Source organism: Pipistrellus hanaki (assembly GCF_964339955.1).
Source record: "Pipistrellus hanaki genome assembly, chromosome: 3".
NCBI lineage: Eukaryota > Metazoa > Chordata > Mammalia > Chiroptera > Vespertilionidae > Pipistrellus > Pipistrellus hanaki.
The window spans coordinates 18,459,509-18,483,310 of NC_140505.1; the positions used below are offsets into that span (position 1 = coordinate 18,459,509).

Sequence of the window (23,802 nt, forward strand, 5' to 3'; positions counted from 1 at the left end):
CTTACCTGCAAAAGGATAAAATCTGTGACTTTTCCAGTCTCTGCTATAAAAGTGATATGGGAGAAGGCAGTGGGCTGAGCCAGTCACCAACATTTTTCACACCAGCTTTAAAACTTTTATCTGAATTATACAGCAGTGGCAACTGTAGGAGATTACAAGTAAATTTACCTGGAAGCCAAAATTTCCGTGCAGTCTTCCACAAGCCATGTATTAATGTTTCACTCCTGGCTCCTCCTGTAAAGAACAGAATCTGTCAGCAACCAAGCCCCTTAAAAGTTCCCCCTTAAGTTTCTTCCCTTTCCCTAGAATTTCCCGAACAGTTCCGTTCTAAACCACTAGGTGGGGCTAAGCATGATAGATGCAGTGGTTCTCAACCTTTCTAATGTGGTAACCCTTTAATACAGTTCCTCATGTCCTGGTGACCCACAGGTTGAGAACCGCTAGCAGGGTCACCTAAAACCATAGGAAAACAGATATTTACATTACAATTCATAACATTAGCAACATTACAGTTATGAAATAACAACAAAAATAACTTTATGGTTGGGGGTCACCACAACATGAGGAACTGTATTAAAGGGTTGTGGCATTAGAAAGGTTGAGAACCACTGGACTAGAGGGAGGAAGGTGACTCAGTGCCCTGGGTAAGGAAGGAAAACCTGCTGGAAGAATCGAGACTTCTTGCTGCGAAGAAGCCACCTGAAAGGCAGGGCATTGCAGGATCTGGAGCTTGAGCCCAGGGAGAAACTTGTGGGAGAGATAGGAGAATAGGCAACCGCGTCAGGTAAACATGACTCCCAACACTTTCCTATGCAAAGCAAAAAAATAAAGAAAAATATATCAGACTTCTTTCTGCTTGCATTTATGTCATTTCTTTGTTGGAAGGATGCAAATAAATGGTAAGATGTGTACAAATGTATACCTGTCATCTCTCACCTTCCCAATGCCACCCTAATACATTTCTTTTTTGTTGTTGTTGTTTTTATTTTTTGTTTTCATGGGTCCTGGCCCTTTTCCTACTTATATGTGATTTTGACATGGCTTCAGTAATAAAGATATAATGTTGCATTCTGCCTTTAAAATTTTTTTTCTCCTTTGAATATTAAGATTGATTGATTCTTAATGGAGGTCCTTGAGCTAGCCTGCCGACTGTTCCATTCCCTTCCCCTGCTCTGTTTCAGATGAAGGCTGACTTGTTACTTTATCTACAGGGCATTTATGAACGTAGCAGGAGGGCAACCTAATTGCTTTCAGATCTCTCTGTGTTTTCGCGAATCGGATGGTTAAAACTTGATTTATCTGATGATCTAATGTCTTTATTTGTCGTTTTATTGAAGCCGGGTAAATGTGGTCTTGCTATTTGCTAAGAGATTATTCTGTGTGATCCCTGTCCCCCATTTCAGTAGTTATGTTAGACATCCATGCATTGCTACCAGTTCAGCAAAAACGCATCATTCAAAATGTGTCCCCATGGCTGTCCTCCGAGGCTACCATACGGTTCAGTACATTATCAGTGACCATTTTCTGCACCAATGAATTACTTTGGGCAGAGCTGGAGTCCCTGATGAGTGTGAGCTGTTCGATGCCCATATAAAATCTTTTAATACCTTTGTCATTTTCTCTAATGCATTGATTTATAAAAGCCTGAGGGGACTTGGTATTTATTGAGGAGGGAAATTGGCATGAACAGTCAGCAACAAAATGAATTAATATATATGTTTTATGAAGTCCATTGTAAATATAATTTAAAGCATTTTTTAAAAACCTTATCATATTCTATCCTGAAACCCATCTTATTACATGTATTTCTATACATATTTCATTTTTTGAGTCACTTTATTATACTTTTATGACATACTATTTGCTCTCTTAACTAGAGTATTTGCTTTATGGTGATTTTTTTGGTACTTCCAATTACTTACACATGAGTAAACTTTTCTATTACAAGTGTATTTTAAAGCTTATAGCATCTTAAATTATTATTTCCCCCCTTAAGTTGATGTATTTTATGGAAAAAATCATTTGAAGAATCATACTATTTTATATTTAATTTATTGTAGTGGCACAAACAGTGCTGTGTGTGCCTATTGGCAAGTGCTTGTGTGTTCTTTTTTATAACTTTTCCTTTATTTTCTTTTTTGCACAAAAAATATAACTGTAGGCAGCCATGCCTCTGTATGTTAGCCCCCCTTCTTTTGACAATTGAGAATGCCCCCTTAAAAAGCTCTTAAGACAGTACTCTTAATATTGTGAATTATATTTGCCTTTGACAATGCTTACTGATTTACATTGTTGTTTGTGTGTGTGTGTGTGTGTGTGTGTGTGTGTGTGTTTATGGTTGAGAGTATGTTTTATCACATTGATGATGGTGGATGATTTACAGTGTTCACTGTGGAGTGAATGAGAGGTTCTGTTTGTTCATAATCACACCTAAAGCATACAGAAAGCCAGAGTAGGTCACAGGGTGGACCCTGTTTTCTAGATTCTCTTCTGAGGAACCGGATGGTTCTTCCAGTGGTTTTGCTAGGTTATTTTTCCCAGCTTCAGCCTAAGACTGCTTTGCTTTGAATGGGAATGAATCTTTCCAGGGCCTTGTTGATGTTGGTATTGGAATCTTAGTGCTTGTGTTCTTTGTTCTTTCTCATTGGAAGGCACAAATCTCATTCCCTTGGTCATCTCACATTGCTCAGCAGTCTCCACTTTCCTCCTTGACTTTCAGGGAGTTTTCTTGGACTTAGGTCCTTGCTAAATGTAATGGATAGGCAATGAAGCCACATCTGGGCTCTTGCTCCCCCCCCTCCCCCCCTTTATATTGCTTCACTCTACTCATCAGTTCCCTCAATTTAGGGGAAAATCATACCTATGTCTTCCTTTTGAACAGATGTCATTATAAATCCTCAACTAAAAGTGCATAGCTATTTTAGTGATTCATTTTAGTTCTTAGTTTTGAAAATGGGATTCATAGTAAATAGGGAAGGAGTGCTGGGGATAAAGAGTGATGGCCAATGACAGGAAGAAAAACATACATTCATTCTAGCAAGAGTAGTTAAGTTGATAAGTATTTGGAAGAAGCCCTATCTAAATAGGATAACAGACAACCTCCAAAGGCTCATAGGCAAGGAAAGTGGACAATTTGGAGTTTTCTAGATGTGTCTTATGACTGAGCAGCCTCCACCAACATAACCATTATTCACACTGATTGTGGGAGAACAAAATCTATTTTCATCATTATTTATTGTTCACTTTCAGGTAACCACTCACCAGACTAAATCACTTTTTTTAGTTAATTTCTTCTCCCTCTCCCTCCATCCATCCTTCTCTCTCTCTCTTGCTCTCACTCTTGCTCTCTCACTCTCTTGCTCTTTCTTTCTTTCCCATCACCACACTGTTGTCCATGTCCGTGAGTTCTCTCTTTTTCTTCTTTTTTGCTCAATCCCTCTATCCTTCAATCCCCTCACTCCCTTAACCAGAGCTGTCTGCCTGCTCTCTGCCTGTAAGTCTGTCTCTATTTTAGGTGGTAGTTCATTGAATTCCACATTTGAATGAAATAATATGGTACTTACCTTTCTCTGACTTAGTATAATGTTCTCCATGTTGTAAAAAATAAAATCTGTGGTACATTTACATAATGGAATACTACTCTGTTATAAAAAATCAGACTGAATCTTAAGAGCCAGCCTCTCACTATGTCTCACTTCTCTCAGCAAAGACATGCGGATTTGAAGCTATAGTAAGAGGGGGACTCCTATTCATTATTCTCGCTTGTCCAGAGACACTGGAAGATAATTTATGTACAAGAGCTTATAAGCATGCTGCATTAATATGATGCAAAGTTTTTCAGCAAAGACTCTTAGAATTGGTGTGGCTATTCTTTGTGTCCTGATGTATGTGCTGCCTATGCAGGCTCTGTTCTAATGTCCTCTTCAATTTCACAGGAACTGACAATGGAGAAGTCCTCCCTGAATCCATCCCATCAGCTCCAGGGACACTGCCCCATTTCATAGAGGAGCCAGACGATGCTTATATCATCAAGAGCAATCCCATCGCACTGAGATGCAAAGCAAGGCCAGCCATGCAAATATTCTTCAAATGCAATGGCGAGTGGGTCCATCAAAATGAGCATGTCTCTGAGGAGAGTCTGGATGAGAGTTCAGGTAAGAATGTGAAGCAATCAGAAGAATCCATGATAGCTCTTCAGGTCCTCACATTGTTATATGGCTGGGAAAAACTGTGTAAGTCACCCACCATTGTCTTTATTGAATAAGGTGCAGTCCTATCTTTAAATGATTCCACAGCTCCCTGCTGGTCTATTCCAGTATGGTACAGAAGCATTGCTTTTTCCTGTTCTGTATAACTTTGATGCCTAATTTTGCATGGGAGTTAATATTCTCATTGGAAATGAAGTTAGGCAGTCCCTGTTTTCTTTCTTGAATTTTAAATATTTTAAGACAAATCTTCCATCAAACAAATACCTTTTTAAAGTAGCAGAATTTCAGTTTCTTTAGTCTTTCTTCCTAGATATTGTTTTTGCATACTTCCTTTTCCATAGTCGGTGGTTTCTGAGTGTTCTTTAAGCTCTTTCAATGTGTAATGACAAAGTCCAAAGTAGATTGCCAAATTTGAATGGGATTTCCAATGTAAAAGAAGTTTAGGACTATTTTTTTTCTTTATTAGTTTGGTTACTTTGGCTAATGAATGATGATGATGGGAATAATGATCATACTCCTAATGTTTATCAAGCACTTACCATTTACTGGGACATATCTAAGCATTTGATAGACATTATCTTACTGTCTTTGCAATTGTCCTCTGGGTAGGAAACTGAGGCTCAAGGAGATTATGTAAACTATGGGATTGTCCTGGATCTCATAGCAAGATCATTTGACTCAAAACTTAGAAAAATTACAGCTTTTTATATTTTACTGTATAACAGAAATAGTATATGCTTTTGAAGTTTGGCTCCTCAAACTACCTGAAAATTTAATATAATTATAAATCCAATCTAGTATCACCCTAAGTTATTGATTTTATTAGTTCCAAATCAATAGATTTTAAATAAGTCAAAAAGCCAACGTATAATTAGGAAGTTTTAATTCAGTTTAATTTATTAACTATATCCCAATGTTAATACAGTAGGTGAGGCTTTTCAAAGTATTCCAAGAATGGTAAGATGCAAATACTCATCTCTAGAGCTTTATACCTACTGATAAGTGTAAGGTCAATATACTCATAAGTACAGTGCAAATTAAACATCTAAGAGAGGTAGATAGTGTTATGGAGGGGGGAAAAACACCACATCTGATTTGGACTATCAGGAAAGGCATGGAAGCAATAGCATTTGAAAGGGACATTGATGAATATGAAATTCATGTAGCTGTCATTGATACTATACTAAGTAGACAGAGAGGAGTCTCAGTGGTCTTACAATCAACATCAGCAAACAAAAGAAAGCTTGGTATATTTTCAACAGGAAGTTTGGTTTCGTTAAAAAATAAAATTGATGTTAGAGAATAGCAGTTGATTGCTGAAAGCATTTGTTCAATTAATGGTATGAAAGGCCTTAAATATCAGGGTGAGGTGTTCTTTACTTACTTTTGTGGATATTTTGCTGGGCATGGGGATTGATTATATTGACAGTGGCTGGAGCTCTGCTTCAAAGGATGAGTCTGGCACAAGTGTTTGTGTAAGGAGAAGAAAGAACAGGGAAGTTAGGAGACTTGGATAATTTGGTTGAGAGAAAGCAGGGTCTATTTTTAGAGCAGTGGCCACAGAAATAAAGATGAGATATCTGGTGTGAGAAGCGCTTTAACATATCAGACTTACTAATGATTAATGAGTGATTGAAGAAGATGGATAAATAAAAATTAATCTCTTAAAGGATCAGAAGGGGATTGCAATTAATGTAATTAATTACTACAGCAAGAAGAAAAGTGTGGGATTATTGGTTGGGCAAGCTGAATTTGAAATGTTTATGGAACATAATGAGGAGCTGTAGACCTGGAACTTGGTAAAGTTCAGAGATAAAAAAAGTAAACTTGTAATTATCAGTAAAGAATGAAGCCACGGAGATGGAGAAGTTGTTAAGAGAGAACAGATAATATGAAAAGGAAATGGATCTAGAGTCATACCTTCTAAGGTGTCTGGGAGAGTATTATCAGCAGCCAAAAAGGAAGTAACCTGAGTGTGTGCTGTGTTCCAGAGCAAAAGGGAGAAATTATTTTAAAAACATCTTCATGCACTATTCTGCCTCTGCTTAGGAATCAGTAACAGGGAAGGCAAAAAGCTACATATATGAGGTGTGAATGTGTGTGTGTGAGTGTGTGTGTGTGTGTGCAGTATTTAATATTATACAGTTCTGAACTAATTTAGAATTCCAGTATAAATACCTAAAATCTTATCACAATTTCCTGTTCATTCCGATGTGGAACTGGTGTGAGGAAGATAAAAGAAAATGTGCCTGTTTTACAGATGTTGTTCTGTCATCCAAAAGCATATTTAGAATTCTGGAATCTAAATGTGAGAACTAGAAGGTATCTTTGTGATATCCTAACATCCCTGTTTCAGGCACTAAAAGTCTCAAATTCCAGGAAATACAACTAGTCCATGACATGGCTCTTTCTAGAACCTGTATCTCCTGGTTTGCACTTCAGATATACTAGTGCTTCCTTGACACTATAAGCCACCTTGACATCCAGATTCCTATGTTCTCCTTCTCAGTCGGAATATTGCCAAATCCCTTTCCTGACAAAAGGATGGGTTTCAGCACATGCCTAAGCATTCCCCATCACAATTTGTTCATTGTTTCCATGAACACAATTTGTTCATTTCTTAAGTGTATCATCTCCTAGTCATTCCTGTGGAATTTATTTATTCCTGACCATTTCTGAAATCTCTTTAAGAGCCAGTCTCTTATTCTGTGCCATGTTGCTGGCACTACTAGACAAAAGTTTATTACAACCAAAGATACCTGGAGATTTCCAGGATTCCAGGTACAGTTGGGTATTTTTTGTTGTTGTTAGTCTTTAAAACACACACACACACACACAAAAAAAAAAAAAAACAACAAAAAACAAAAAACAAAAAAACACACACACAAAAAAAAAACAAAAAAAAAACCCACAATGGATTTGTCCTAATTGAAGCAAAATAAGACAGCACATGGAATATTGGTATCAGGGAAGATTCTGCTTTTGTGTCCCCAAGGTTGGGATCATGATAGATCTGGTGTTGGGACAGATATCTGGGTATGAAAATTTTAAAGGATGACCCTCAAATTTGGGAGAGGGCAACAAAGCGAACAGTAGTTACCACAGGAGCAAAAGCCTATGAAACAATGGAAGCATATAGAAGGTGTACGCACCATGCACTCAATTAGTCCAACTGGGAAGGATACATACCAGTGGCTCAGTGGGGCTGTCTGTTCTATCCTCAGATGTGTCTGTCCTAGATTTTTAACTCAAAATAGTAGAGTTCCCTTGGGTAAGCTGCTCCAAATGAAAGGGAGGAAGAACATTGAAAAATGATCAGCTATTTTTTAATGCCACTGCTAGAAAATCCCATATCCGCTCTCCTTTAAAGACTTGTGGATGAGTGCTGTGAGCCACTTTGACACTGTACCCTCTTGTAATTTCACAACATCCTGTTTTGTTATTGCTTCCCCCTTTGAATTCCCCCAGCATTGCTAGGCAACTCTCTGTCTTGCAAGTAGCAGCGCTGATTATATTTTCTGTCTCCATGTAAAAGCCTTCCATTTCCATTTTCTATATTAAAAAAAAAAAAAAAAAAAGCAAAAAAACAAACAAAAAAAAAACAACCAATAAAAAGCCACAAATTTCAAGGAGCTGGAAAGAACAAAAAGTCATCAACGACAAACTCTGAAGAGATTATATACCATGTTTTAATTGCTGTTGAGAAAGAATTTAAATTTTAACAGCTACCTTTTTGAAAAGAATTTAATAAGCACAACCTTTTCTTCCGAGTCGTTTTGATTGAATCAATAGGAAAGAAAGGCCTCTCGCTAAACAGTTTTCGTCTGTGCAGTTAATGAAAACTGCTGTCTACCTCGCACGGCAATTATGTTTCCTAAGCTCCGTATTAATAGTCGAATAGTGGAAAGTGGAGCAAGATGAGTGGGGATATTGTACCCAGAACCAATACCTAAGTGCAATTAAAGTTGGAAGCAAAATGGCCTCAGGTATTGGAAAATAGATGCATTGCTTCCCTCGGGTTTTTCGGTGCTGAACTTGAGCTCAGGGCATCATGGTCCTTACAAACTTAATGACTTTTGATTGGGTTTGTAAAAGAATCCCTGCCAGTCCAGCAGCAGTGAGTGAGCTGAGAGAGCAAGGATTGGGACCCCCATTTTGGCCAGAGGTAGAAAAAAATATCTCTATTCTTTTAAGAAGTTAGAAGTAACTGCTTATATGTCTTTGGCCAATGCCCTCTCGGTTTCTAAAATCCCAGATCATTTTGATATTCTTTTTACTTACAGGTTTCTTTCTTTGCAGAACTAATGGGAAAGGCATGGGACCTTGGGAGTGTTTGGAGTAAGACACAGAATCTTTTGTGTTTCCAAATTGGAGGCAGTAAGCCCTTTCAGTTGCTAAAGGCTGCAAACTGCCTTTGGTCTTTCTGGTAATTTGGCCCCGTCATCTAACAGTTCAAATAAGAAGAAAAAGGATTGTGTGTTTTCATGCAATTTAGCTGGGAAAAACCCGGGGCTCCAGTTCCTTCCTGCAAAAAGTTCAATTTATTTGACAGGAGTGAGCATGTTTGCACAGCCATGGCTATACCTCTTAGTAATGTACACATTCCGTTCTCAGCACAAGCGGGGGATACTTTCATTTGTTCTGCCTTATTTCGTCTGGAAATATGGGAACTCTTCTCCCTCGTGGTTTCTCTCTGCTAACATCTGGAGTTGAGAGGTAATCCCAATCCAGGAATCATACCTCTGAGAAAAGGGTGGCGTGATCAGAAACACAGAACTGACAAGTTTTCATCTAACAAATCAGCAGACACACACACACACACAAACAGTCGCCACCACCACCAGCAAAAACCATCATTGGCAATCAAGATAATGTAGCCTGTGGGAAGCTTGAGTTATCAATAACCAAAACCACTTCTTTATGTGCAATGAAGACAAGCGTTTCCCTAATGGTGTCTTATTCTACCTTAGAGATACCGAACTCCAATGAGTGAAATAATGTGTATTCCAGGGCATTATGGAAAAAGTCTCAACTCCAGGAAACTAATATTTTTCTTCTTAAAGAATATCATTTCAGGGATTTCATTGTGTGTGATTTCTTCTTTAAACAACTGGAGGCACTCTCTGGGGATATGAGGTTAATGGAGTGTGTTGAGAAAAAGGGAGAAGAATAGAACTAAAAATGTATTAAATCTTTCAAGTTTATGTCTAAGAACTTTGCTACCCTGATGATGGGGATTTAAATATAGTACCTTCCCCAAAACCATTAATTTGAAGTTGCCTTCAATGATTCACAAATCACCACGGTACATTCGGGAAACATATATTTTAGACCACATAGCACAGAAACAGTCAGTTTCTCAGATGTTGCGTTGACAGCTTGTGGGTTTAAAACTCACTTTCACAGAAATATTCTCCCATCCCATCCCAGATTGCACTTTGTCCATCACTCTGCTTCTCAGGAAGAGCTGACAGAATCGTAAAGATTCTCAGGAAAACATATGCATTCCTCCTGTAAACTTGTGACACAGTATGAAGGACTACTTGTCTCTTGTGTCTAATTTAACCTTTTCTAAAAAAAAAAAAATCTGGAAATCATTTACTCTCACTCCATCGCTAGCAGAGATATGAAAGCAGCCAGCCATTTTTATGTAACCTAATAAAAATTCCTGACACTGAGCAGAGCTTTACTCTAAACCCTGAATTTTGGACCAGTGTCTTTGGGCTTTTTCACTCTTTTCGTTCGTGCAACATTCAGAAGTGGTTTTCTTTTACTTGAAGTGGGATGTATAAGGTTATTTTTTAAAAAATGAGACTAGGCCGGGACCGGTTTGGCTCAATGGATAGAGCGTCGGCTTGGGGACTGAAGGGTCCCGGGTTCGATTCCAGTCAAGGGCATGTACCTTGGTTGCGGGCATATTCCCAGTAGGGGGTGTGCAAGAGGCAGCTGATCAATGACTCTCTCTCATCGATGTTTCTGGCTCTCTATCTCTCTCCCTTCCTCTCTATACAAAATCAATAAAATATATTTAAAAAAAGAAAAAAATGAGGCTAGTCCAGTGGTTAAGATCATGGATGAGGCCTGGCCAGCATGGCTTAGTGGATGAGCATTGACCTATGAACCAGATGGCCACTATTCAATTCTTGGTCAGGGCTCATGCCCAGGTTGCAGGCTTGATCCTCAGTGTGGGACATGCAGGAGACAGCCAATTCATTCTCTTTTATCATTGCTGTTTCTGTCTCTCTCTCCCTCTCCCATTTGAAATCAATAAAAATTATTTAAAAAATAAAACAGCATGGGTGTGAGTGTTAGATGCCACCATATCTGAAATCTGGCTCTCCATCTACAAAATCTTTCAGATAGACATGTTACTTAGCCTCCCTTGACATCATTTTCCCCCTGTGTAAATAGCAATAATAATTATATCTGCCACATAGACCTGTTGTGAGGGTTCCAGAAACTAATATACATGACATGCTCAGTTCAGGGCCTGCTGTGTAGCAAGTACTCAATCAAGGTTAGCCTTCAAAGTGATACATATGAATTTGCCATTTTAAAAAAAGGGGGGCAAGTGCCTGGTGATTATACTTCAACAATACAAAATTATGGACTTGTACAATTCTAGAACGATACACTGGCCAATATTATTAACAGGTAAACAATTGTCTTTTCCAGAATAACATTTTACTTGCCTGGGATTCACTCTTTCCATTTACATTTGGCCTTTACATTGTTCTCAGAGCCCGTGGCAGCACTGTGGGAGATATAAGTTGTATGATAAAATGTCCTTACCTCCGGACATGATCTCCCAACAGGGGTTGATTTTAGTGACTTCCGGAATGGAAGGTCATTGATTGGGGCAGCAGGGTTGGAAATCACGCAGGTATTTCTCACCAGATCAGGAGTGTGATGTCTATGTGAGTCATTCACAGGGTGCTGTCCTCGAAATAACCCTCCCATGCCCACTCTGCCTCTTAAGTTTCCCTTCTATGTGTTATCAAGCAACACAATCATGTTAATTTGCTTTCCTCTGCCTGAGACCTTGGTACTGATTAATTCTAATCTCTAGTGTGGAGGACACTGGAGAGCTTGGGTGTGTTCTAGTTTCTGTACTTAAGACTGAACTTGCTGTGCTTCTGAGGGATATGTGGAGTGGTTGTTATCCAGGAAACTAGAGAGTGTTCGTTAGGCATGGTGCACATTCAAAGGAGGACAATTTTTTAAATCAAAACATATTTTAATCTTGTTGCTGGAATGAAGTGGCAAAACACATTTAGCCCTAATTAAGCATCTGCCAGTAAAATGAAGTATGGTTCTAACTCCTAATTATCTACCTTTAATTTCCTATTTCAGTAGCCTGGAGATATATAAGCCCCTCCTTCCAAGAAATGGTGGCTTGATTCCCTAAAAATGCTCTCCTTCATCTCATAATTTTGAAACTTCAACTATGTTTCAGATTTCTGTTTCCTTACCAGAGCCTTGCCCTTGAAGCCTTGCCCTTGAAGCCAAGCTAAATATTGGGTGAGGACAGAGCCTTCAATTTCTTGGTAGACTGGTAGCTATTCCCAGAAGGTTTTGCCATTGCTGAGGGTGAGTGAAAAGCTGCTGTTGTGTGACCTTGTCTCAGTCTGCTCTTCTCTGTCAGTCTGCTCTTCTCAGAGCCAAAGCCAAGCATCAGAAGGACTGAGCTTCTTAAGGAGATGATGGTCCCTTATAGAAGGCTCTTCATACACAAGGGTGGCTTTTCATGGGAGTTCGATTCTTATTTTCTTTCCAGAGAATTGAAAGAAGCCCTATACTACTCAGGAATTGTTTTAGAATAGTGTTTCTGAGTTTTGTCTATGGGAGCTACCGAAAAATTCTCTTGATTCATTCTCAATTATGAAATATGACAGTACGGTAAACCGTGGCACAGAGTGGGTAAACCACTGGACTAAATGGCCCAGGGAAACAGGAACTGAGACTTGAATGAGAAAACAATTCATCAAAACCTCATTGCTGGTCTCCTTTTGCTTCCATGCGGCTTGAGAAATGAAAAACATTTTAGAGGCTGGAGAGGAATTCTCATGTCCCTTCTTGATTTTACTTACTCGGTTTATTATGCCAAGTGTCCTACTACAGAGAACATCCAAACTGTTCAGGAACATAAAGCTGTGAGGAATGGTAAGCACTGGAGAACTGGGTTAAAGCCCTCCCCAAGTGCCCATTACCAGGTGTGTCTGAACAATGGCTGGCAGCTATCGCCATGGCAGAATGCCGCTGATGGGCTTTGTGGAGGCGTGATAATGAACAGTAGATAAGAGGCGTGGGGATGCTGTTAGTAGGCACAGGGCTGCAGTTGGCATGGTGCTGAATGTTAAATACTGTTCCAGAATCCTTTATTTTCTGCAGAACAACATGGCACTGAGACCAGAGTCCTTTTATTTAGAATTGACCAGAAATAAATGATTTTCATTCTTTTTTTCTCTTTCTATTTCTTTCCTCCTATCTTCTATATTTCTCTTCTTTGAACAAGGGAGCATATACCTTCAATTAGTTTGAAGATTCTCTAACGTTTAGTCTCCCAACAGGATTAGACCTGCTAAGAATCACTAGTGTTTTCTATCTGATAAGTAAGGGGATTACAGCAATAAATGCTGTCAGCATTTTTCTCATTTAAACAAATAAAGCTGACAAATGATGAAGCTCTGTGCTGCTCTGTTATGTTTAGTACATGCAGAGCAATTATTCAACTGCTGCCAGCATTAGTCTATCTGCAACTAAACCATCCACCGGTGTTGGGAGCTTATTAGCATATCAGTCTTATAGTCGTATTTTTATATTCTGTAAAACTCTACTCCATAAAAAAGGCCGATGGTTTTAATTTACACAATAATTAAAAGGGTTGGATTTTTCCATGCTTATTCGAGTTACACAACTTATCAGGTAGAAGGCTACTCTTAGGTGTGGGATGCCATCTTCAGTTGGCCTGGGATTTTTGCTCCCCTATAGCATATCCTATGAGCAGGTGAGCTGCCAGCTCTGAAAATGTAGAAAGAGATGGCTCTCTGGCAACACCACTGGTGAATGTCAGGGCAGGCAGGTGGGTTGAGTTTCCTTTAGAGCTGCTTCTGTGGATGGTTTCTATGTGTGGCTTCTCGTGTGTGTGTGTGTGTGTGTGTGTGTGATTTTTATTTATGGCATATATGTATATATACATACACATATATAAGATATAGATATAGATATATATGCATATATCACCAGACAGAGCTATAATGAAGATTTGAGAGTGAATATGCTAGCTTTAAAATTGTTATTCAATACAGTTATTTCTTGTTATGATATAAAAATTATAATAGATAACAAAGGATTCATGATTTTCCAAGGGTCTCTGGACAGTATGGTTAGACAAGATAGATGACCTTATGTTAGAAAAAGAAGGTCTAATCCAGAGAGATGACATACTACTTTTGCAGGGAAGAGGAGATGGTAATGTCACTGGAGCCTCTGAAAGAAGCCATCCACCTGATGCTGCATTGCTTTTGTTTTTCTAATCACTGGGAAGCTCAGAGAAGGACCTGTAACTGAGCCATTCCAATGTTGAAACTGGGATATGAACATTTTCCTCTTGACTCTGGTTAGTCTGAGTGAGGGGTTGTAAATTTCCAGACAAGAATAGGGTCAGAACACTTATGCCCTTAGTAGTGGGGCCAATGGCCTACTGTTTATGCTTTACAAAGCAGATGCACAGCTGTCTACCATGTTTAAGAATCGCTTTTTTCTGGTTTCTGTATATGGAGCCCTGGCATCTCGGGGCTTAGCCAACTCAGAAGGGACTGCCCTGCCACGGGTTGGCTAATGTCTCCAGAGAACAAACAATTTGCCTGTGAGCATGCCTTTCACATGTACACCAACCAATCCAGAGCTATTACTCCCAACTACGTCTTGTATTGAGCTCTTACTCTCTAGCCAGGGGTCTGCAACCTTTAAGACATAAAGAGCCACTTGGACCCGTTTCCAAAGGAAAACAAAACCTGGGAGCCGCAAAACCATTGCGACATTTAAAACAAATGTAACACTGCATATATTGTTTCTTACCTTAATGCTATATACCGGATCATGCAATTAGCTGTCAATCTGAAGAAAAAAAGGACTTTTTCACTTAACAATGTAAAATATATTTTTGCAAATTAATAGCTAATTAAAATATTTAATTTACCTGGTTAATGGGATTTTTGCTCCTGAACCTCAGTGCACAGTGTCAGCACATCAGGGCTGTAAGACGTTGCCTTCATTTTCACACAGGCTTGCAAGTTGTCGGAGCCACGGTAAAGCTTCAAAAGAGCCGCATGCGGCTCTGGAGCCGCAGGTTGCTGACACCTGCTCTAGACCAATAATATTTCTCTGGCCTAACCCAGGACAGGTATCAAACAACTGGGATAGCCATTATGTCCCAGAACCCACTGGAATTCAAACTATCCAATTCTAAATCCCTTTACCCTGCCTCTCCAATTCATTCCACTGGGAATGACATAAAAGGCTCTTGCCCACATTTTCCCCTGCCCTTCCACCTGCTGATGGACCCTGGTGCCTCCTTGTGTGGCCCTGCATGGTGTGCTGTGCCTCCTGTTCCCAGGGATTTGTGGGAGTAAGCTTTGAAAGGTAAAGGTCTTCATTTTATCTCATTTTACAAATGTACCCTTAGCCCCGTCTAAAGGCCTTCCTCCATCCTTTATGGCAGGCATTTCTGTTTCTGTGTGTCTTACCACACTCATTAAAAGTGATCCCAGGTACCCTTAGAACTCCAACTGCCTGGATTAACTCCTAGCAAGTGTTGAGGTTTGGATGTGGAAACTTACTGCTGGATAAACTTGATAATCTTGAACCATTTTTGCGAAGATGTTTGCCTTCATTTCCCAAAGACAGGAATCCAACAGTTTACATACTCTTGTAAAGACATAGACTTGTTCTCCATTGGCTTGAAGGCATGCCTGGCTTTTCAAGCTTATCAAAATCTTCCAGTGAGACCCCTGCTCCCCCAATGGTGATGTATTCTGTGCTAATATGTCTCCGAGTGCTATGGCAGGGGAGCTCTGTCATGTTATTGTTTCTCTAACTCTTATGGTGTTCTCTCTCCTCCCTTTTCACTACTCAAAGTGGATACTCTCCATCTGCCTCAAATCAAAGACAGAAATATAAAACAAGCCCTCTTCTCTACAGCCCTCTTCCTTCTTTTTGTTTATTCAGCCTTTCTGTTCTGACAAGTCTTTGTTGTTGTTTTTTCTACTGATATTGAGAGACTGGGAGGAAGAGGGAGAGGAAAATAGAAAGGGAGAGGGAGAGGGAAAAACAGATATGAAAGAGACACAGATTGGTTGCCTTCTCTACACGCCCTACTACGGATCAACCTGCAACCCAGGTACTTGCCTTTGACCTGGATTTGAACCCGAGACCCTTAGGTTCAGGGGGCTGACACTTTAACCATTTAGCTATACCAGTCAGGACCTAGAAAGCCATTTTTATTCTCTCTTTCCATGACATTTTCCCTTTCTCTTCACTGGGCAACTTTGCCTTGTTCTTTTTCTTATCCTCCGACTCACACTACTTTTAAGTGCAAAGTGGTGTGTGTTGTGGGGGTGGGGGTGGGGGGCAGCAACAACAATAAAAATGCTTCTAAGGCTTCTTTTTTATTCCATATAGGATAAAACTTTCAGGACCCTTCCATCTCTTGTGGACCCCCCCCCTTCATGTTTGTTGTCTCCTTTCTCCTCTAAGCCACACTTGCACACTTTGCACAAACAGCAGAAGTGTGAGTTATCGACTATCTTCAACATGATGTCCTATATGTGGTTCCTCCTACAAATTTAGAAAGTATAACCAAAATTGTACACGGTAATTTATGTGACCATGATGCTCTCTCTCATCACACACTCTAAATAGCATGTTATTGACTGGGTGGAAGGGAATGTTCCCCTAGCCTGACTAATCTCACACCTCCGTTCCTGTTCTTTAAATCCTACCCCCACCTGAGATGTATAATCACAGTCCACCTCCTCCACTGAGCGTCCCTGGCTCACTTAGATCTATCCCCTGAATGTCTTTGGAACTTAAAAAGTATAGTTATGCATTTAACTTTTCTTTAAATGTTCCATATTTAGTCTTATTTCCATATTGAAGTATATGCTCTTAAAATTCAGGACAGAATTGATTTTTTTTTTTTAAGAGGGACCTGCATGCAGTGCTGGTTTTGGTGTAAGATAGATACAGACCAAACTCCAGGTCTTCTGGTTACAGATAGTGTGACTGGGCAAGTGACCGGGTCTCTCTCAGTCATAGTTCTCTCCTCTGCAGAGTGGGGATACCATTACATCGGCTACACTGGTGCATTGTAGAAATGGAGTGAGTGAATCGGTTGAAGGCTTATCATGATGCTAGACCCTTCAGTGAAATTTACCAGGCATCGCCTTTCCTCTCCCACGCTGCCTCTCCTGACAAGGCCCAGCCTGGGCAAGTGTTCACTCTATGGGCAGAGCATGCCCACCGTGAAGGCTGTGACCCTGCTTGTGATGATTTAACTACTGGCTAGTGAGGGGTGTACCCTTTCATTCCTGGCATTTTAGTCAAGGTGACTGTCCTTCCCAAGAAAGAAAGGCTGGTAGTCCTAGGTCAGAGTTTTGGAAGAAACTTCCACTCCCCAGTAGGCAGCACCTAGCAGACTTTCTAAGTAGTAGAAGGAGAATGCAAAGCATTTATGATGATTATAATGATAATCATAATGATGATAATAACAGCAGCAACAATATTAAAAGGTCAAGATCGTCATTATGTCTCATTTTACAAAAATACCCTCAGCCCCTCTTTCTACAAAACCCTCTCTCTTTTTTTTTTTTTTTTTTTTCATCTCCTCACGCCACGGGTCCAAAGGACTTCCTCACTCCACCGCTCAGGGCCTGCAAACTAGCTTAGTTCCACTGGTCTGCCTCATACTTGCTGGCCCCTCCTTGGACCCTACATGTTTGCTGTCTCCTTTCGCCTCTAAGCCACACTGCTAAAGGGACCCTGTCCCCACTGCCACACTCAGGGGTGTGGCATTTAGAACCACCTGGAACTCTGTCACTGGGGTTGGCATGTTGAGGCTTCTTTAGCTTCTAGAATCCCAGCACCTAATTTGGTACTACATTTCTCATACTTGATTTTACACCAAGGAAGGTTAAAAAAAAAAATTGCTATGTCCAGGCACTAGGGCAACTATTATATTGTATTGGAGCGTCATTGGTTGGTGATATTTTATTCTCCTTCTTTCCAGCCTAGTCCACTGTTGGGATTTAATTAGCAGTAATATATTATTGTCAGAGTAATTAAAACTGCTCCTTGATTAAAAACAGGACGGTTTAATTAACAAGGGAAGGTTTGGCTAGCCCTTCCTTTCTATTTGAGAAATGCAGCAGCCTCAGTGGATTTGCTCTGTCTCCCCATCAGGCTTGAAGGTCCGGGAGGTGTTTATCAACGTCACCAGGCAGCAGGTGGAGGACTTCCACGGGCCAGAAGACTACTGGTGCCAGTGTGTGGCCTGGAGCCACCTGGGGACCTCCAAGAGCAGGAAGGCCTCTGTGCGCATAGCTTGTGAGTACTGGGTGACTTCCCCGTCCCGGGGGAACACAGACAAGACTTAAAGGGTTGAAGAGGGGTTGGGCATGCCGGGTGCTTCTGCAGAACATGCATTAGCAGACAGTAGAACTCTGTCAGAATTGCCTCTACCTCTACTAAATGACTCCTCTAAAGTTGTCCATTAAGTGTTTGATAATCTCCTCTAGAGTAAAACCAGCGAATCATTTTGGCTAAATAGGCTGCCTAGATTGTCAGAGTGCAAGTGTCTCAACAATGCCAGGAAAGAACAGGTCTCGGGAGAAAGAAAACCCACACAAATGGCTTCTGCTGTTCACCATCAATGGTGAAGTTCAAGGGGCACGGATGGGAAGAATTGAGCAACGACTGTTGACTGTACTTTCCAGCAAATCTGCAAAAATAAGACATTAAAGAGTAAAGGATTTTTATAGCCTGCTGTTAAACCTCTTTACCCTGAATCTTAAAACATGAAAATGGGTTTTAAAACTGCATTTCTTTGCCCCAAGTAGGGCTTAAAAAAATAGACACTTGGAACAACAACAACAAAAAAAGAACAAAATTGCTTTTCAAGGGAGTCCAAGATTTCTTTATCATGTTTCAGCATCAGTGTTTTCTTTATCTCAAGACTATTGAGAAATACACAACTTCCTTTCTCCTCCTTTAGAGTGTCTTCATTTTACCCACCCCCATGTATCCCCATAAAACCTCCTTTGTGTGCTCAGGAGTGTAAAAGCCCCTCAGGAAAGAAATTGAGAGGCAGAGAGCAGAGATGCTTCTTGTTGTTTTATTCAAATGCTGCCTTTTGAGAGTGTCGTGGAGAATATCGGACAGGGGGGATTTATTTGAGACTCAAGAAATTCTTCATAGCAGTTGTCGATAGTTTAGGGATTAAGAATAGGAGTGAATTGCTATTTGCGGAGACATGTATGCTTCTTGGGAAATGAAATCTCTTTCTCGAAATGTGCATTTCATCGTCACTGCACTGGCAATTTGGGGGTCCCTCTCCTTGGTGTCAACGGGGCCCCAGGAAGCCCAGAGTACGGACATCTTGTAAACCGCACTCTTGATGTAAGAGCCATGGGAAACATTTTTTCTATACTTATTTAGTTAATGTTAGCCAACAAATACTTTATGACTTTAAGTCACAAGTAAGTTGAGAAAGGGACTATGTTTGATTTTACTCTCCCTTAATACATCTAGCTCTGAATTCCCTGCATGGTCTCATCCAGGCTAACTAGGGGATTTGACCCTCGTCAAGGGGAAGCAGATTGCCCACTGGACTCTGTCTAAAGAAGGGAGAGGCGATACAGCATAGGGGATTTCAACATAGGTTCCATCAAATTTCTTCTTCTCAAGGTCACTTTTCCTCTCTTTGTCTTCCTCTACTTCTCTGACACATTCTATGAATTACTAACAGTAGCATCTCCCTAATCTATCTACTTCGTCTCTCTCACTTCCATACTTGCTCACTTAATTCCTGATTGGCGGGTACCTGCTAGAAATCTCTAAGCTTTTCCCCTGGCCTAAAAAGCTTGGCAATGAATGGCGCAGACCCACATTTACTGATTTCCTATAACCTCCAAGGGTGTGCACTTTGTTGTTCTGCGAAACCCCTCTCCTGGCTGGCATGTGCCTTTGCCCCTGCAGTTTCCAATTCTAGTTCCACTACTTGAGTTTTGTGATGATGGATGATTTATTTATCTCTCTGAGTCTTAATGTCTTCAAAGGCAAAAGTGTGCCTATTCATAGATTTATTGGAAGAGTAGAAGTATTGATAACTGTAAGTGTTTAAAACTCTACCTGACACAGAGTCAGCTCTTATCAATCACTAGTTATTATTTTGTGATGTAGTTCAGCCTCCCTTGCACCAGCATCATTCACCAGTAGGTGCATAAATACTTACTGAAACTAATAAAACAGAATTAAAATTTTAGTGCCTTGATCCTTTTTTTTTTTTTTTTTTTCAGATTATGGCTATATGGATTCCAAAAACCCATTCTAGGCCAGTAGTAGCTATCTAGCTCTCCCAAGTGTGACAGGATCAAAGAATGTTAGAAATGGAAAATGATTTTTTTCTCACCTCTGACTTTTTTGGAGTCACCTGATATCATTGGATTAATAATCTTATAAATCTCTTCAGGGATCAAATAAAATTCATTTTGTCATTATTGTTTATGATATGTTTATATGAACTGGTAAAGATTGAAGTTTCAAGTTATAAAAGCAATATCAATAAGGCCTATATTATGTAATTAATATAATCGCTAATATTATTTGAAACACATTTTTTATTTCTTCATATGCCACTAGTGGCAGATTCTTGAATTTATTTAAAATTATGCAAGTCAAGACTTGATTTGTCATTAAATATTGCATCTGACTCAGGGACCAGTATACATTAAAATGCAAATTGGAATTTAACTATGTTTAATGACATCAGAAGTGAAGGGGGAAAAAACTGCCTTTAGGACCTGGCTTGGAATTCTTTTGATTTGCTTGTAGAAGAAAACATACACACAAACACACACACACACACACACACACACACACACACAAACACACATTTTTTATAATTTTCATGTTTTGTTGAAATAAGAGATTTCTGGCTGCTATTTGCAAGCACTTCCCAGCAAATAACACATTGCACTGAGAAGAGTCTTTATTTCCAAAAAATGAATAACCAAATTGGATATAATTGTCACTATGTTATTTTTAAGATTGGTTTTTAAAGTGCTAAAGACATTTTAATGTGCAAAATAAGGATTTTGATAGATGAATGTAGCTTATGAATCTGATGACATTTTTCTTGAAGGGACTTTGCAAAATTCATGTCATTTTTATATTATTCATTAAATTATTGTAGTCCAACAACAGAACTGCTATCGTGTCCAACATTTAGCCAGTGATCCATTAAGAATTTAACAATTTCAAAACCATAGTGAGCACTACCTTCATGGTGGCTGGGGCATTCAGCTGAGGGATGTGTTGACTGGAGTAGGTGGACATGAAATGGTTAGCTAATCTCTGCAAAAACACCAGGAAGCTCAGTGGCATGATATCCCTTTGAGATCCTTCTATTTTAAAGGGAAAAAATATAAAACAATTATCTTATTTATTTATATAACTCATACTTTCATTGACAAGGACCAACCTGGCAAATTAGTGACATATGGAGATTTCTGGCTTCTAGTGCAGACTGATTGGGTCAGACTCTGGAGGGAGTTGTGTTTGTATGAAGTTATCGACGTGATTCTATGATCAGGCTGCTTTGGATGCAGGACCAGTGTTTAAAAGTGTTTAACATGCATGTATATAAACTGTAATCCTATTAAAATACAGATGACTCAATTAAAATGATGCAGTAAGTCCAGTCCAAAGTCACAGTTCTCAGATAATGCTGACCCAGCTAGTTGGTCTGTTGGCCATTCTTTGAGTAGCAAGACCCTCAAAAACTTTTAGAAAGCACTATTTGGGAAATGTCGATTTAACCCATTCATCCAACTCTATCACTTACTGGCTGAGAAAGTGATGTTCAGAAAGGTTAGTTGACTTGACCAAGGGCCACCAGTGGATGGGAGTACAAGAAACCAGACCTTACATCCCTTTACCCCTCCCTGAGTGCTCTTATTCCTAGGCCATGCTCATTTTATTCTTTGCAATGGAAGTTTGAAAACCAAATACAATGAAAACTTCATGGCCATTTGAGTATCTCCTTGAGAAAAGCAGCAATTGCTTTCCTGATCTGTTTCTGAGTTAGTTGCATTCCTCCTCACCGTCAAGTTTTTGCATGTATATTTATATGTATGTACTAGAGGCCGGATGCACAAAGATGTACAAGAATGGGCCTTCCTTCCCCTCACTATAGACACAACCTTTGCTCTGGCCAGAGCCACATTTCTGCTCTGGCCAGAGCAGCCTTTCCACCTTCCCACACTGCCCAGAGGTCCCGAGCAGCTGGGATGATGTGGAACTCCTGACCCCAGCAGCTCAGCACCTGTGTATGTAAATTAATGTACCATCTTTGTTGGCTTAATTTGCATACTCACTTCTGATTGGCTGGTGGGCATCATGAAGGTATGGTCGATTAGCATGTTTCTCTTTTATTAGTGTAGATACTTATATATACTTTTATTATGTATTAAACTTATATATTTATCTATTTATACATTTATGTATTATATATTTATATTATATGTAGTCATATATAGTTTTATATATATATATATATATATATATATATATATATATATATATAATATAATATAATATAATATTTTATCCTATAAAAGGGTAATATGCAAATTGACTGAGCTGCCCCTCCAGAGTCTGACCCAACTAGTCAGTGTACTCCCAGCTGGGCTCATGACTAGCAAGCGCAGCAGTGGTGGTGGTAGCCTCTCCCGCCTCTACAGCAGTGCACAAGGAGTTGGCCTAGGGCATCAGTTGGACATCCCCTGAGGTCTCCCAGATTTTGAGAGGGCACAGGCCAGGCTGAGGGACCCCCTCCTCCTCGAGTGCATGAATTTCGTGCACTGGGCCCCTAGTATACATATAAAATCACAACACATTGCTGTTGCCTTAGTGGCTATAAAATAATATGTAGCCAGTGTTCTTGTCATCTTAAACTTGTATGTCTCTTAGTAATTTCACATGGTGTCAGAGATGTTGGCTGCCCATCCAACTGCCTGGGGCTGGAGAGAGATGAGGCCCCATTTCAAAGGTGATTTTTCTAAAGGTAAAAAATAAATAAAGCCGGCCCACATCTTACCCTACCAGTTTGGCAGAAGTCCATCCCTGGGGAGCAGCTCCCACAGGCCTTCTCCAGTTTGTCTGTTTCAATCCAGCTGGAGGGAGCTGGGCTGCTGCGGCATCTGTTACCGCTGCTGCTGGATGGCTGTCAAAACTGGGAATATTCAATTAGGCACTGTTCTTTCTTTTCACGGGCAAACATTTGGCTGCTTAGCCATTGCTTTTCTTTCCTGTTTTTCTCCCTCTTCTTCATCTGCTCACAAAATGTTTTGCCTATATCATTAACCCTTGGTCCATCAATCCCTTCTTGACACTGGGGCCTTTTATTTTTTTAGTGTGAAAGTTGAGGTTTTAGGGAATGAAGGAAACATTTGCCTGTTACAGTCACATAGCTTCTTGACTACTTAGAATCAAACACAGCAGGAAACCACTATTTTATTGATTTTTTAAAATTATACATAAATGATACATCTAGAATAAAATTTAAATATGCTGTTTATTTGAAACACTCCTAAAATATCTATGCAATTATGCCAAGAATAAGTGAAGAACTTAAAGGAAAATCTCATTTCAAAGCTGTCAAACTCCCTAGCTAATTTTATAGGCACATGGTAAAAATGGTATTTTCATTCGGGGATTTTTTTTGGGGGGGGAGTCTTATCTTTTTGAAAACTACATAAGAAAGATATCCAATTAAATCTCAAATATGGATCTCTACTTAATGACTTTGATATATAATTTCAGCTGCTAAAACTGTAAATGGCCCCCCTCTAATTGCATAGTTAATTATAAAAATACATGAATATAGCCACATCTGTCTGGTATTCAGATTCAACCTTGACCTCCATTTTCAGCTTCATCTATTACATTCATATAGGTGTGCTGAATGCCAATTGAGTTAGCACAGCTCTGACTCTGGGACACGTGACTTGCTTTCCCCCTTCTAGACATGCTCATATTTCTTCCCCTCCTGGGAGCGTAGGAATGTCTTCCCAACTAATTCCTACATCCAAGCCCCATCTTGTGGGCTGTCTCCTTTACTAAACCAAGTTACCAAATCCCTTAAAGGAACTGATCTCACCAGCCTGACATACCAGCTGAGCCATTGAAGAAGATAACCTTCTAGCATCTCCAGTTTCAAGTTTGATAAATGATCAATATCCAACTCAGAATTCTCATAGCATTTACTTAGTACTTCTCCCATGGTATTTATAGTTTTCCCAGAATCAGAGTTATT

At 39.7% G+C, this 23,802-nt stretch overlaps 1 protein-coding gene across 9 annotated transcripts in view; it reads left to right on the forward strand.

The window, feature by feature from the left end:
- UNC5D (unc-5 netrin receptor D) overlaps nt 1-23,802 on the forward strand; it is a 495,999-nt gene that overhangs the window by 269,772 nt on the left and 202,425 nt on the right. For all 9 annotated transcript variants that reach the window (XM_084879252.1, XM_084879255.1, XM_084879254.1 and 6 more), the window contains exons 2-3: nt 3,936-4,154; nt 17,670-17,813. In XM_084879252.1, coding sequence (XP_084735378.1) covers nt 3,936-4,154; nt 17,670-17,813 — 363 coding nt within the window. The remainder of the gene's footprint in view (nt 1-3,935; nt 4,155-17,669; nt 17,814-23,802) is intronic.